General features: G+C 37.1%; 1 protein-coding gene across 1 annotated transcript; it reads right to left on the bottom strand.

The window, feature by feature from the left end:
* Positions 1 to 3599: 3599 nt before the first annotated feature.
* On the bottom strand, positions 3600 to 4677 carry LOC103254260 (olfactory receptor 2F1-like). Its single transcript, XM_008052395.1, has one exon. It carries the CDS (start codon positions 4639 to 4641, stop codon positions 3688 to 3690), a length of 954 nt encoding a protein of 317 aa, XP_008050586.1. The 5' UTR covers positions 4642 to 4677; the 3' UTR covers positions 3600 to 3687.
* Between the last annotated feature and the right edge of the window lie 11890 nt (positions 4678 to 16567).

Raw genomic sequence — 16567 nt, 5'->3', positions numbered from 1 at the left:
CTCTGCTGCTATTCTGATTGGTCTTCCATGGTAGGTGATCTGGCCTTTTTCTCTTGCTGCCTTTAGGATTTTTTCTTTTGTGCCTACTTTATTTAGGCGAATTATTATGTGTCTAGGAGTTCTCTGAATCTCTTGTGTTTGAATTTTTGTATCACTGATTAGATAAGGGAAGTTTTCTTGAATGATCTCATGGAAAGTTTGTTCCAATGTGGTCTCTGTTTCTCTTTCTGCCTCAGGGAGTCCGATTATTCTTAGGTTAGGCCTCTTGAGATAGTCACTCATCCCTTGAAAGTTTTGTTCTGTCTTTTTGAGCTTATTTTTTGTGTTTTTAAGAGTTTGGGTTATTTCTATATTTTGGTCCTCAAGCTCTGAGATTCTGTCTTCTGCTTGGGTAATTCTGCTTTCCATGCTTATCAATTTGCTATTTATTTCATTCACAGTATTCTTTATTACTGTTATCTCATATATCACCTCCTTCCTAGTTTCTTCTTGTGTCTCCTCAATTCTTTTTAATCTCTCCATTATTGTTTTGATATCTACATTTGCATTTTGAGACCCTTCATTCTGGGGACTTTTCATTGTTTGTATTCCAAAGTCAGTTTTCTCAGTGTCTGCTCTCCCAGGCGTCTGGGAGAGACCTATACTCTTCTTTTGGTTTTTCTCATTTCTGTAGATTTTTCTCCCTCTCCCCCTTTCCCTCCCCCTCTTCAATTCTGTTTTTGAGGGAAGGTGGGGTTGCTTTTATTTCTCTTCTGCAATGACCTGTTCTTCCTTATGAGGGTCTTCTGACTTTGTTCACTTTTCCCTCTGCTTTACAGTGTGTCTATTCAGCAGTATGCAGTCTTGGTCCCTTTCAGAGAGATGGTAGCTATTGTAGGCCGAATGTATGTGTAATCCAAAGATTCATGTATTGAATGCCTAAGCTCCAGTGTGACTGCTTGCGGTGAACATTTCGGGGCGGCGGAGCTCCACGGTGGCTTGAGTTCGAGGGTGGTGGGCGTGACGGAACGGCCCAGCGGGGCCCGCGTGAGGAGAGGGCTCCAGGTCACGAAGGGGCACGCGTGGCATGGGGCTGCAGGTGCCCCGCCGGCGTGGGCTGGAGGCTGCGGCACATCGGCCCGGAGGTGCCACGGTCCGGGAGTGAGTGGTGGTGGCGCTGCCCAGTGCGGCAGGAGAGGAGATAAGCTATTCTTAACAACACCTAGTTTCCACAGCACCCACCATTAGTGAAAACTTCTCCCTTTTTTTTTTCTATTCTTTTGACTTCTGAAACGCCATAAATCACATTTGGCTATTTTCCTACTCACCTTTCCAGGAGACTCTTTCAGTCTTCCTATTATCCTCTTTCTCTGTGTATTCTTAGATGTTTGTGCTCCCTAGAATCCATTCTTAACCCTCTTGTCACTCGAAAACCCACCTGAATGACCTCAAAAAGTCATCGAGTACCTCTATATGTACAGCTCAGGACTGTAGGTCTAATTTTCAGACTCCTCAAAGCTGCACTCATCCTCTCCCCCCCCCACATCTGGACTTTTCACCTGTGATTCATATTTCAGAAATGGAGCCCCCATCTGCCAAGACACTTAAGCTAGAAACCAGGGTTTTATCCTTTCCTTCTTTCTCATGCTCTACATTCAAGACATCATCATGTTCTTTTCACTCTTTCAAGAATTTACTTGAATTTTTTTAAAAATGAGTTTATTCACTTTTTTCTCTCTCCATTGCTACTACCTTAGCTCAAATTCTTTTTACTGAAATGGCCCTCTAGCTGACCTCCCTGCCTCTACTCTTTTCTTCTTCCTATTAATTTGCCAATTAAAAAATTTCAAAAACAAAATTATAACAAGTTGTTCACCTGCCTAAAATCCTTTAATATATCCTTGATGCTGTTAGAAAAGGGTTCAAACATATTTTTTCTTTCAAATCCCTATAAGATTTAACTCTTGCCTTATGTGTCAACCTCATGACTTTCTCCTCTGCCCCTCATTGGTAACTTCCAGAATCTTTGTGCTTTCCTGTTCTTCTCCTACCTTTTTTGCACAGGTTGTTCTTTGGTCAGGTTGAATAACATGTGCTCAACTTTCAGGTCTCAGTCGAAGGGATCCTTCATATAGTAAGTCTTCTACAATCATACCAATGGACTCCTATAAGCCCCTGGACTTGCATTCACTGTAATGTCTCTCTGACTGCACTATAATTGCTTTATTGTCTACCTTCCCTACTATGTGGTCATGTCCTTGGTTGCCAGGATTATATTTTAACTGTAGTGTCTCATAAGCCACTCATTTTCACTAACACACAAAACGCACTCCACTAGTATTTATTAAATTAACATCAGCACAAGCTCAGTTCAATGTCACTGACACTTGTTGGAATACCTGCCCATTTCACAAAATTTAGAATTAGATCAATTTTAAGATAAAATTGAAATGTCAAATGAACTTTGGAATATTTGAGCTTTCAACTTTATTTGAACTCTGAGGTTGTGTGATAATGTGTTCACAAATGAAAGAACTGCAAATCAACTGAGCTAATGAGGACATGAAAACAAGAAATGAAAGTCCCCCTTTGATACTCTTTGAAGTAAGTGAGAAGACCCATTATTATTTTTTTCTTTTTTCCTCTTCCCCATCCCCTGTTCAATCATTTCTTCAACATTTTCCTCATATTTAGGTTTTTTAAAAAAAAAAAAAATCAAAGGTGATGTATATTCTCAGAAGGCTCTAGCTCAACATATTTACAAAGGTTGACTAGAACTTTACTGCATGTGTATGAGGTGGAGTAGGAGAAAGCTCTTAAAATGGACATACATGTAACTTCTACACAGGAGATTGACATATCCTGGTGTTTTAAAATCCATAGTAAAGCCCTATCATCTTTCACTGGCCTATCCAATAAATATTCTTTTTGGATACTGAATATGTCTTTAGTATTTTATACATTTACTGCATTACTTATTTGCTTATTTTATTTTCAAATTTTCAGATAAATACCACAATTTATCTGGATTTTCAAAGATTAAACTTCTTTATCCTTTTGAACGAAACTCCATACATGTGTAATAATTTTCTTATCAAATTGTTCATTCACTACTTAGCAGTAACAATCTCAGTTGTTCCTTAGCTGATAATGCTATTATGCAAAACAAACAAACAAACCAAAAAGCCAACTTTGATTAAAACAGGATGTTCAGTTGATGTTTCTTCATAAATCACAAATTTTGACTGGATGTAGTTTTGAAAATCATGCATTATTACAAGCAAATCTTCAAATACAAAAGTGCATTTTGTTCTCAATGGTACATTATAACATTTTACAAAACATAGAGAAATGTCAAGAACCACTTGTTCAATATAAACTCCACAATAGGTTCATAAATAAAAACTATACACCAAATCAAAACAATAATGTTGTCCAATTTGTCTCTATTACTTTCAAGACATAGGAATGGAGATTAAATGTGTGGTGGATCAAATATGATAGTAACCTAACTCCACTAGTTATGCTGCTGTGACATAAAAATACCTCCATCAACTCAACCACTCAGCCTCCTACATAACATTCCCAGTAGATGTTATGTCATCTTCTTGCTGGTTGCCAGGGCAATGCGGTTTAAGCCTGTCACATCTCATTGGGATGAAGAACACTGAGGCAAAGCTCTTTTTTCTAAATGATACTTGTGAGACATCACGTTGCCAATTTTGATGTTAACCCTGAGAGTTTTCCTAATAGTTTCTGCCAGGCCCCCTTCACCTCCTTATTCCTTAAACTATAAATCATAGGGTTCAGCATGGGTGTCAAAATGGCATAGAAGAGCGAGATTAACTTCTCTTGAAGAACAGAGGGACTAGAGTGGGGCTGGAGGTAAGTGAAAATGGCCATGCCATAGCAAAGGGCAACCACCATGAGGTGAGAGGCACAGGTGTGGAAGGCTTTCTTCCTTCCCTCTCTGGACTGGATCTTTAGGATGGTGGAGATGATCCGGATGTAGGACAAAAGAACCAGGCAGAAGGGTGTCATCAGAAGGACAATGCTAGAGACCGTGATGGTGACCTCATTGGAGGAAGTATCCACAGAAGCCAGCCTGATCACAGCCAGGATTTCACAGGATATATGGTCAATATACTTGTTAGTGTACATGGGTAGCTGAAAGGTGATGACAGTATGCACAAGAGAGTTAATGGAGCCACAGACCCAGGATATGATGGCCAACCTAGCACACAACCCTCCATGCATGATGACCACATACCTCAGGGGGTCACACACTGCCACATAACGGTCATAGGCCATCACTGCCAGTAGAATAAACTCAATCCCACCCAAGGCCAGGGAGAAAAATAGCTGGGCAGCACAGCTCAGGAACGGGATGACTTTATGTTCTGTAAGAAAATGTGCCAGCAGTTGAGGGACTATGCTTGTGGCATAGGAGACATCAACAAGGGAGAGGTTGGTGAGAAAGAAATACATGGGAGTGCGAAGTTGGCTGTCCAGTCTGATCAAAAGAACAATGAGAAAGTTCCCCAGCACAGTCACCAGGTACATGATCAAGAACAGGACAAAGAGAGAGACCTGAGTGTCCCAGTCACTGGACAAGCCAAGGAGGATAAATGCACTCACCCACGTCTGGTTATCTGGTTCCATCAAAAAATGTGAGAATTATTAATCTGCAGAAAGTCAGAAAAAACAGAGTCAGAAAAAAACAGAAGCTGTTTTATGCTTAAAATTACTCTTAAGCATATGTGTAAGATCTGTCAGCACTAGCCTTGGTCTTTAGATTATTCCTAAGGCCAAGATGACAACTTGATCCCAATATGCGCTATATCTACCCTGCTTCAGAGAAACTAGCTAGTACCTTAATAAGGAAATGATGTGATTCAGGGAGGTCAGTAAAAGCCTGAAGGTGATGTAGTACATTTTAGGAGTTCTGCATTTTTACCTTGCTTCCACAACAAAAAGAGCATGGTAAGAAACAATGGTTGGAAAAATGAAGAAAGACAGTACTGGAAGGTTTAAAAATTATCTCAGATATGTTGATAAGATCCATCTTGATGACATGTGTAAATCAATTACAAAAGAAAACATGGGAAGAGGCAAAGGTCTTGTGGAAAGCTCTAGAAACAGAGAACCTAGGTTTGAAAACTCTATTTAGTAGAGATATTATTTTTGTTTATTGATAAGTTTCATATGTAAAACAGGTTAATATTAAACAGCTCACAAGTACTTTTTTTTTTAGAAAGCAGGATTTATTAAGAGGACAGAAAAGCTTCCACAGTGGGAGAGGACTCGAGGGGGTTGCTCCACCAGTACATTTAAGCATAATGTGGGCAACTTGTGGGGAAATATTTTGTGTGATATTATTGGTAGTACTACTAGAGAACTCTGGGTGTTAATAGTAGGGTTATCTTTACCCATGGGTAGAAAAAGTAGCAAATATGATTTTCTCTCACATTCCATCAACAAAATCAAATATAAATTCATAGCAATCTTTAACAGATCTGAGAACTTGGATACTTTGAAGATCTTTTGCTCTTCTTGATAGGTTTTTGTCTCTAACCATTAGTGGGATGGGGGAGAGCATTGCAATGGTATCTTTTTCTTTGTATTTTTCTCTTTTCAACTTGCTGCTGTCAAAAATCTGTCTTCTGGATATGGGTTTAAAATAAAGAAAATAAGAGTATGGATGTTTCTAAATACAAATGATGAAGGGAAAGCAAGTGTTTAGGAATCTATCTTCACTGTCCAAGACAGTAGAAAGTATGCATTCATGGAGATGTACACTGGAATGGAAATTCCCTTATGGTTTATTTTGTCAGTAAAACTAACATGTCGTAGCATCACTTTTGAAAAATAAACAGAAATAGATTGCACTTTTAAATGTTTTAAAACTTGATCATTCTTATTCCATGACTTCCTATTCACTGACTTTGTTTTGTTGCAGTGTACAATATAAGGGAAAGCAGGAGAGAGGAGAGGTAGGAGGGACTGAGGGCAAAAACAGAGGTTTTGATCAGACTAGTCTCTTCTCTGAAAGCAAAAGACGGTCAACACTTCAGCCAATTTACCTAATAAAGGATTAAACAAAACACATAGTTTCAGAAATGTTCATCTCATTCATATTCAGATGTTCACATACACTTTTTTCTGTACTGTCCCCTAATGTCCTTCTCAAAACCTGCTCTTCCCTCCAACATGTCCTCCTTTACTGCTCTGTCTGATGTTCCCACCACCACCCCTTAGGGTGCTTGACTGAAATCATAATCAACCTGAGAATACATCTGATTGCTTCAAAGAAGACAATCAAATTTGTATTCTATTTTTTTGGCCAATGTCTCTCTAGTATCAAATTTATATTTTAAAGCTTTAAGGAAACATTTTATTCAAAAAAGATCTGTGAATTGTTAAAAAGATGACAGATTACCTTTTAAAGTAGACGTTTCTTTTTTTATTAATTAGGTAAACATCTATGAAGTGCCATCTTTACTAGATGCTAGAATTTCAGGGTGGATATTGCCCTTCTTGTTCTCAAAGAGCAGACACACCAGGGGTGAAAAAGACACAGAGAGATCATTATCACATCATTTGCTCCTCAGCTGCACTGGACCAGTTGCCTGGAGACCATGTAAGCCCATGACTCACTCTGCATCCACCTCACACATCTCTCCATTGCAGCCCTGTCTCATTACAAATGAGTGTCAGTGTCAAATCCCAGAAAAAGCATGAACTTCAAGTCCAACAGCTCATTAGCCAACTGAAAGAGTCATTGACACAAGTAATAAAGATGAAGGACTAAAGTACCTATAGTTCTCCTGAACAGGCAGAAGCCTATTATTAATTGATGATAATTAGTCTTCATTCATGATCTCTGTCTCTTTCAGGATTTTCATTCTTCATTTATCTCCCCTCTTTACCACCCTCAGGTTTCTCTTACTTCTGAGTGATTCCTTCTCCCTCATTATAAGAGAAAATATGCAAGACATCTCAATGTGGGAAACTTTGCTGTATCTATACTATTCTAATTCTCACTTCATCTCTAATGATTGATACCTATTTTCTGAATTTATTTCCTAATATACATCCTTTAGCCCATAGAAATTTTCATCCTCACTGATCTACGGAATGTGAAAACCTAAAGGTTACTGATAACTTGCCATCTTAATCTTCAGAGATTTCTGTTCTATTTGTATTTTTTACTTAATTTTTTTGCAATGTTTCCTATTTGTTTCTTTAAACTCTCAACTCTATCATAGGCTTCTGTTCTGATTTTTCTTCAAATTCTCATCTTAGATAATTTTTCTAAATTGTCCTGCTCCATTGCTGTGATCATTTTCTAAGGTTCTGTGCTCAGAACTTGTGCTCTTCTTTCTATAGTTTTTCTTGAAGGACTTGCCATTTTTAACTATAATAATTACTATTAACTCTATATGACTTACTCTCAATTTTACATTTGTCTTCTAAACTTCTCTCCAAAGCTCCAAATTCATTCTGCAAAACCTTAATGAATGTTTTCTAAATATCTCAACAAGGACTGCACGCTTCTTTCTACAAATGAAATTCCCTTCTGACTTCTTTATTTCTGTCAACAGAATTAGATTTCTTCCATTCTCTCACTGAATCATGTTTTATTCCCACCCATCACTATTCCTTAGAGGAAAATTTCTTTATTTCTTCTACTGCTTAACTCTCATCCTCCTTTTAGTCTTTAGTCATACTTACCCATTCCCTCACCATTCTTATCTTATGGAGTGCAAGACCTTTCTTATCAGTTTCTCTGACATAGCCTCCACCCACTCCAAGCATCCTACACACTAATTCCAAATTAATCACACAAAGTTCAAATTTATTGCATAGTTTTCATGCATAAGCATATCTATAATTTCTACATGTTTAAAAACTCAATTTATCCTGAACTGAGAAGTTTTCATACAATCCATAATTTAGTTCCACATTTTTATTTTATTAATTGTATCATCTACACTGTAGTTACTTTTATTTTATTAATTTTAGCATCTATATTTGTTGTGTATTTTACTACAAAGTATTTTATTAAAATAGTCTGCTTAATACATCAATACATTTTACCAACATATTACATGATTACTTTTAACACATTAAGGTTGTTATTTCTTTTCAAGCCTATTGTCTTGGTTTTTTAAAAAAAGCTTAATATTCAAAAGTTCTTTTTGTCTACACTCACAGAGTTATTCTAGGGATTCATGTTAGATAAAGAAAAATGAATTATCAGGTGCATTTGGAAGCCAAATGAAGGAGGAAAAATGTGTTGTTTAGATAATTTTACCACACATACAGTTAATACCATCTTCACATTGCTTTGCGCTCAGCTTCCAGCTAAAATGGAACTGGATTCATATTCTCACTTCAAGGTGGAGAGTGGACTAAGATCCAGATAGCATGCTTCATGTCTAATCACTTCTATCACAAAGCAGAGATCCAACTTTTCAGCTCTAATTTGTAAGTCCGTAGTTCTCCCTAAACCTGTGTTTTTCATTGAAGGCAACTAACCTAGGAGAAAATGTGAGAATATTTGCTCCATTTGCCTGTACAAACAAGACAACTAAGTCCTCTCAGTACAGGATTAGACATGCAGTTGATTTTATTTTATTTTATTTTTTTGGTAATAAGAACTTAGCATTAATTTATTCATTCAAACATTTTTATGGCATGCCAAATATGTGACAAATGCTATGCTGGGTACTAGGGATACAACACTGAGCCAAATAAAGTTCCCCACTCATGTAGCTTATGCTTTGGTGATGGAATAAATATGATAAGCACATAATTAAATTAAAAAGTTCAATGGGCACAAGTGAGGACATTTTGCTAAATGAAATAAGTCAGTCTTGGACAAATATATAGTTGACTTTCAAAGTCAGGGTTGAACAATGAACACAAGAGTTCAATTAGTTCTTCCTTGTGCACAAATGTGGCTTCTGTGCTCTTATCAGTATTTGTCTAACTACAGCGACTTTATCTATTTGCTGGCACCTAATGCTCCTTCGAGAAACAATGAAATCCTATTTTACCTTCTTGGGGTCATATCATCTTTCTATTCAACAAACCTCAAGCCTTTGTCTATATTGTTTGAGCTTTCATTGTCTATTGAAAAATAAACAGTGTATGCTGCTTGCTCAGAATATAGTTTGGAGAATGACATGCCCCTATGGTTCATTTTCTTAGACATAAGCACCATGGATGAAGGAGTTCCTCTTGCCTGTGTTTTATAAATGGTGGTAAAGTTAGGGCAATTACAGTGGCCATGAATAATAGAATGAAACATAAAATATGTTATGTAATTGTAACATTTCATACAAATTATGTCCTTAAAGCCCTGCCTGTCACTAATGACTGAAATTTATTACATTTATGTGAAGCATTGCCCTTTTTGTGACATGTTCAAAGGCAAAATAATGCTAAATGGAAGGTTTATAATATGAAATACCTAAACTTATTAGGAGTCGGTATCTCAACATACACTGATCCTTTACAATAGATCAAATGTGAGTAGAAACTGGAGCTGACAATGTGAATGACACTGAAATTGCAAGAAGTCAGGATGAGGTATAGACAGCGAAGATGAAATTGCTCATTTGAAATATTACCATTGTGAGGTCCTACTTAAAAGTGTCTCCACATGCCTTCCCTCTTTACACAGTAATTATTAGTTACAGTAAATATCAGAACTGAAATGCTCTTTCTGCGACAAAGAAATAAATACCAAAAAATAGGTGTTCCAGTTCCTCACATAATTCTTTGTATATAACATAGCACACCTAATTTAAAAGTTAAATTTTAATCAATCTTTTTTTAAACAATAAAGCAAGTCTATTCACTCACCCCGTGGAAATTGTTTTATTTTCTTTATTTTAAAAACTGAATCTAAATTGTTACAAGTTAAACGTTATTCCTCAACCTATTTCTCCTTTACAGATCTGCTATACTTTTTCCTATTGATTCAATTGACATCTTATAACATCTTTAGCTAAAAATATATGTCACCTGAACAAAAGGTAAGGAGTGAAAAATTTGCACAATAATGCTAGCTAATGTTAAAACCTGGACTAGACTTCACCTGGATGGGACAGATAAAATTTGACTTTAGATTTCCTGCTTCCCTTTCTCTGAGTCTGTCTTCTAATACTTCATCTAAAAGTTAAACAGCTTTGTGCCATTCTGTGCAACTCTCTACATCAGGCTTGCCTTCTAGTAAATATAGTCTCTTCTCTAAAGTTGCCCTTTCCTCTCCCCATCTTAAAAATGACTATCAGGAGGGTCAAGATCTTAAGTCGAGTTAAACATATTACCAAAGGTCATTCATAGGCAGTGATTTACACTAATGTTTGGTGTAAGCATCTTGCATTTTGGAATTGTGGAATTATGCATATCTCAACTAATCTGCTATAATTTACTTAAACTCTGAACAGTTGATCTTCCAGATGGGAGTCCCATTCATGCCCAGCTTCTACAACTTTGCAGAATGTCTGAGAGGAAAGAGTACCCCAAGTAAAAATAAGACTTTTCACATAATGTTCCCTTTCAGCTTCTTACTATGTCCTCCCCATATTCTTGTTCCAATATAAAAATAGCAAGGCCTTGAAGAAACTATAAGCAATGGTTCACAAAGAAAAAGATAAGAAACCTATAGTCAAAAATCAAATAAGCATTGATAGAACTCTTCACTATATTGGTGCCAAACAAACGGGATCATTACTTGTAGTGTTCTGAAAATGTCTTCTAATGCTACTGTTCATATATTTCTTTTATTGCTTCTAATTTTATTGAAATTTCATGGCTACTCAGTGGACTAACACTCCAAAATAGTCAGTTTGCTTTTATAAGGAAGGAAATATCCAAAGCTTGACATTTAGTTTGAGTTTCTATTTGTAATCACCAGTGCCACACTTCAGTATCCCATCACATCTGGTGAATGTGTTATAATGCTTAAAACTATCTGAAACCATCTCCCACTTCTTTTGGCTGGCTACTTCAATACATTATATTCTATTTCTCCCTACACAATTGAAAAAGTAAAGTATCGATTCAGAAAGTTTCAGAAGGTTTGCATACTCTAAGAGTATTCTTCAGGCCTCATTCTCCAGTAATATTCCAGAATAATAATCATTTCCACTACTGTCAATCAAAGAGTGTATGGTTGGATAAAATTGAATAAGGATTGACAATCTGATCTCAAACAAAGTGAGGCTTGAGGGTAAGCCCATCACCCATATTATAGAGATGATGTCCTACATCATGACATACATGATGTCCTACAGCTAAGGAATGGAATGCCACAAGGTTTTTTCCTTGGGAAAATGTGTCTATGCATCACCTTTTGTAACACTTTTTTGGAGTCTTTCTCATTTTTGACCTCCGTACTGGAATCCTCTACGGTCTCAGCAGAGACAAATCGAGTCCTAAATATAGAAACAGAGCATATAAAGATAGCACAAGTTACAGATAATTTTCTTTTATGCTGGTCAAATAAACCAGAAGCATACCTTTACACAGTTGACATGTCAATGAAAATGGCATTGTTGATAAGAGGAAGATTCGTTTGATCTGTGGATGAACACTTGGCTGTTGTATACATTGAATGCATCCATCCTGGGCAGTAATATTTCCATTACCTTAACATTTAGAAACAGGAAATCCCAGTGACACAGGATGGGTGATGTCTCAAAGATGATTTTATATCCTGAGAGGATAATTAGTTTTTCTTCTTTGGAGTCTTGTTACCTACTTCTTGTTTTAATGTGCTTACCTAACTTTTTACAAAATCTGAATCCAATTATTGAGACCTAGTTTTTCAAACATGTACAATCCTGAAATACACCTTTGATAATATATTTTACCATGGTCTCACTTTGTAAGTGCTCACCTCTGTATATCTCTTGTCCTGTATCAAAGAATACAGTATTTTCTTGCCATACATTTCCCTTACTCTAGAAAGTTTCCACAGAGCAATTCTACAGCCCATTCGAGAGGAACCAACACTGAAATGAGAGTCAGGGGTTATCAATTCTAGTCCCAGTTCACATTCGAAGAGACTTTTGACTTTGAACAATTAATCTAATCATCTTACATTTCATTTTTTTCTATTGAAAATAGAAAATAAAAATATTTTGTATACACACCATCAGGGAACTAATTGAGATAAGAGACTTTAAAGCAATTTACAATTTATCTTTTCTGGAAAGATAATATACTCCTACTACAACCTCATGAATATCAATGTATAACTAAATGTTTTATTAATCTAGGATTTCCTCCCAAATGTCTTCCCAAAATGACGCTATAATTCATCCATGATATCTCTATTTTTCTTTTTTTGAGTTGGAGTCTCACTCTGTTGCCCAGGCTGGAGTACAGTGGCACGCTCACGGCCACTGCAACCTCAACCTGCTGGGCTCAGGTGAGTTTCCGCCTCAGCCTTCCAACTAGCTGTAACAGGCGCATGCAACCTCGCCCAGCTAATTTTTTTATTTATTGTGGAGACAAGGTCTCACCGAGTTACCCAGACTGGTTTCCAAACCCTAGGCTCAGGCAATCCTCTTGCCTCAGCCTCCCAGAGTGCTGGGATTACAGGTCTGAGCCACCGTGGCTGACTGGTATCTCTATTTTTTAATTATTAAATCATCATCTTCCCCAATATCTATTTTTACTCTTTCTCTGCTTATATTAAAATTTGAAATTGAGAAACCAATAAAATAAAAATATACCTAAGTATCCAGCTTCTGGAAAGCAGAACTTTTTAAATACATTTTCTGCAATACTTAGAGTGAGAATACCTCACTATTCATGTTTCATATCTCTGACCCAAAGCTCCTAACCAATCACATCAGTACTATGCATGCCCCTCTATAAACCTCTACGATTAACACCAGGAGTCTAAGATTAAGTTGTTTTCTAAGAGATTTCTCTTCCAATAAAGTGGTGGACCATAGAAATTGAGCATCCCAGACCTCTTGGACTCTAGGACTCAGAAATCACCCGGGACTAGTTTATATTTGAGAAAAATTAGGAAGGAAGTTCACAGATGCTCCAAATTGGCTCATATACACAGAACTAATAACATGTGGTATTGGCCACACTGGCAATGTGGGGCCGGCAGATTCCCCCCAGGAATTTCATGCAATAGAGTGTTAATTGCTGTCACTACTCCCAATTCTCAAGGGCAGAGCCTCCATGCCACCCATATTCTCCCTGCAGAAAACTTCCCTCCAAAATTCCACTGAAACCTTAGGCTATTCTTTTCTTTTTTTTTTTTTTTTGAGTTGGAGTCTCACTCTGGCACCCAAGCTACAGTGCAGTGGCATGCTCACAGCCACCCCAGCATTAACCTACAGCACTCCTTCGGCCTCAGCCTTCCAGGTAGCCGGAACTATAGGCATGTGCTACCAAGCCCAGCTAATTTTTGATTTTTTGTAGAGACAAGGTCTCATCAAGTTGCCCGGGTTGGTCTCAAACCCCCAGTTTCAGGTAATCCACTCGACTCAGCCTCCCAAAGTGCTGGAATTATAGGCTGAGCCATCTTTAACAAAAAAAATCATAGAAGCTAGCATTGTGAGATTGTATGATGTTTCCCTACAACCTAAATCTGACTCTTAGCCATCAATGCCCCTATTCTAGTGAGCAATGAATGAGATTCTATTCATATCAGGTGAAAAAGGTCCTTTCCTTTGGCTCTGGAATTTTCTTATTTATCTATCTGAATACAAGAGAGGTATGCTTTATTCTGCTGAACTATATGCAAAGGATATAATGGGCTGTTGTGAACTTTACAAGTGTCAGTAGATATCCAGTGCATGTCTCATTTTACTATCTAAGTTCCAAAATAATAGTATTGCATGAAAATATTTAAGACTTCAAATAAAATGCAAAAAAGAGAGAATCTTATGATCTATAGGATAAAAAAGAGAAAGAAGAAAGATTATTCAAAGTAGCACAAAAGGATTAACTTTGCATGCTTTTTCAAAGTTTTACTACATATGCAGAAATTTAATATAATATTGAGAGAATATATTCTCTGATATATTCTTTATACACCATGTACCCTTAATTGAATCACTTATCCATGTATTTATTCAATCTACATAGACAAATACCTAGTAATTCCTCAGCACCACCATCTGCATATGCACTCTTCTATACAAATGTCTATCACCATCTCAAAACCCACTCATCCATTGGTTCATCTGCTCCTCCACCCACAGATGCATTTCATCATCCACATGCCAACTTATCTACTAACCAAATGTCTGATAATTGTCTACTAAATCTTCTACACTCATCAACGTGTCATTTATCACTTATTCATTAATTCATTCAGTCATGCCACCATGGTTTTTGCAATGCCTTTGACACAGTGATACAGGAACCCACTAATGTTCATCCATATTGTCGCAGCCCCTAGAGAAGGGCAAGGGTTCAAGCACTCCTGCACATTTCTGAGCACATTACTGAGCATCCCCTTGTCTTATATGCACTCCCAGTAAGTAGCTTCAGGGGATCATTGACTTCCTTGCAGACTATGCTCAAGGATGTAAATCCCTATTTACTCCCTTTCTTTGAACTATATGGTGTCGATGTAATCATAAATCTTGTGATCTGCATAACTTTTTCAATGCATGATGTCTTAGGACTTATAAACTTTCTCTACTCTAATGTCACTATCTAAATGTAAAATGCAGCTGTAACGTAAGTTCTATACTATATTCTGCTGATCATGTGGCCAAAGTATAGATACCAACAACTTAAACTATAAAAGTGGACTGTGGGGCCTGAGGGGGGTGGGGAGCAGAACCATTTTAGAAAGACCTCCAGTCTGCCTCTGCTCCCTGGATTTGAATTCAGAAATAAACTTCTTTCTACCAGTTCCATGGTCTTTTGACTTATCGGTATCAAGGGAGATAATCTGAACATTGCTTGGTCCATAACAACAGGTTCTGAGATATTCTGGACAATGGAAAGATAGCGATTCTTCCCATCTGATGCCAGATGGGATGTGGCACAAAATCCATGGATTCTTTGGCTCGTTTCTAAAATGAATTTTAGAGTGGCCAGCAAAGTCTTCAAACAAAGCTTATTAGTGAGAAATGAAAGAAGGAAGAAGAAAGATACGTGGCAGAAAGACCTGCCATGGGCGAGTTTTTCAAAGAATGAAAAACCAGGCTTTTTCATCTGCAAACTAGATACAGCTTCCTAGTTATTGATATGCTAATTGGTGGAATGGAGGTAACCATGGCTCCACAGAGACTGACATTTCTGGGCTTCTGATAGGAGGAGACAAGGGGAGGGAGAGGGGTCTTTTCTTGACCACATAGTAACCACCCCCCCAAGAGACCTGCCAGACTACTATCCAGAAATTTTAACTAAAAGGTGGTCTTATCATTTCTGTGACTTTGACCAGTTAAGAGGTGGTCTTTGGCCTTCCGCCTTCAACAGGTAATCTGAAAGTTTCTCAGTGATTATTATGCTAAGCCATAAATTGAAAAGTTGGACTGTCTTCCATCTGATGCAGTTTTCTTTTAATTTGCCAAGGGGGTGGGGAGGCTGCCAGCTTCGCCTACAGTAAAACGAAATTTTTAAAATGTCTGAATGCTTCCTAAAACCTAACTATTGGAAATGTACCTATCAATGTCTAACCTGTGCTAGCTACCATGCCTGAATTCTTTCCCTCAGTTTCTAAAGTCTCGCAGAATTGAAAAAACTGGTTGAATATTTTCTCTGCAGCAATCTGGCAAAACTCTACAGCAGTGAGGGCTTTGGTCACAGTACCTAGAAGTTCAAATTACTACTGTTTTTTCTCAATGTCTCTGCAGACAACAAAGATAAATTTCCCAATTCTAAGTTTCACCAAGGGCTCCCCAGCATTATCTGTCACTCTTACTCAAACACTTGGGAAAGTTGTACTTTTCATCCAACTTCTGTAATTCAGCTCTTACTTTGAAAAATATGTTTCATAGATCCTTTCTTTCTATTATTAATGCTGATGATCTTTATTATTTTGGCATTTTGTTTATAAAAGCCAAGAAATTCAATACCTCTCAAAGGCTTCATTCAACCCAGACTTATTGAATCAAAATCTATGCAAATAGAGTCTAGTAAACTCTATTTTAATTAGCCTTGCAGGTGTTTTTAATATAATAAAATGTGAGAATTCCTGAAATAATTTATTCTGCAGACCATCACATTTATCTTTTATTCCAATACTTTATTCTACAATTGCCCAGTTCACAAATATTGAATCTAAAGTCTTCAATGACTTAATACCAAACCAAACTTAGTAAAAGATCTAAAGTAAATCATGACCTAAGTTGTTCTTTGTTTCTGTTGCTATGAGTCCCCATCCATCCCAAAATTCTTGCTGTTTCAATAGAGAATGCTATCTTCTTATAGGTCATGGGGGTAAAAAGAGAGAGGAAGAAGTTCAATTGACACTAAAGGGTTAACTTTGTATACCTCTTTACATTTTTTTGTGTGTATAATTTTGAGAGCATTTCAAGCATGGTACCATTCTCCAATATATTCTTTATCCATCATGCACCCTTAA

The sequence above is a fragment of the Carlito syrichta genome, unplaced genomic scaffold, assembly GCF_000164805.1.
Source record: "Carlito syrichta isolate Samal-C Ts95f unplaced genomic scaffold, Tarsius_syrichta-2.0.1 Scaffold274072, whole genome shotgun sequence".
Taxonomy (NCBI): domain Eukaryota; kingdom Metazoa; phylum Chordata; class Mammalia; order Primates; family Tarsiidae; genus Carlito; species Carlito syrichta.
This window is presented reverse-complemented; position numbering and strand designations above follow the sequence as displayed.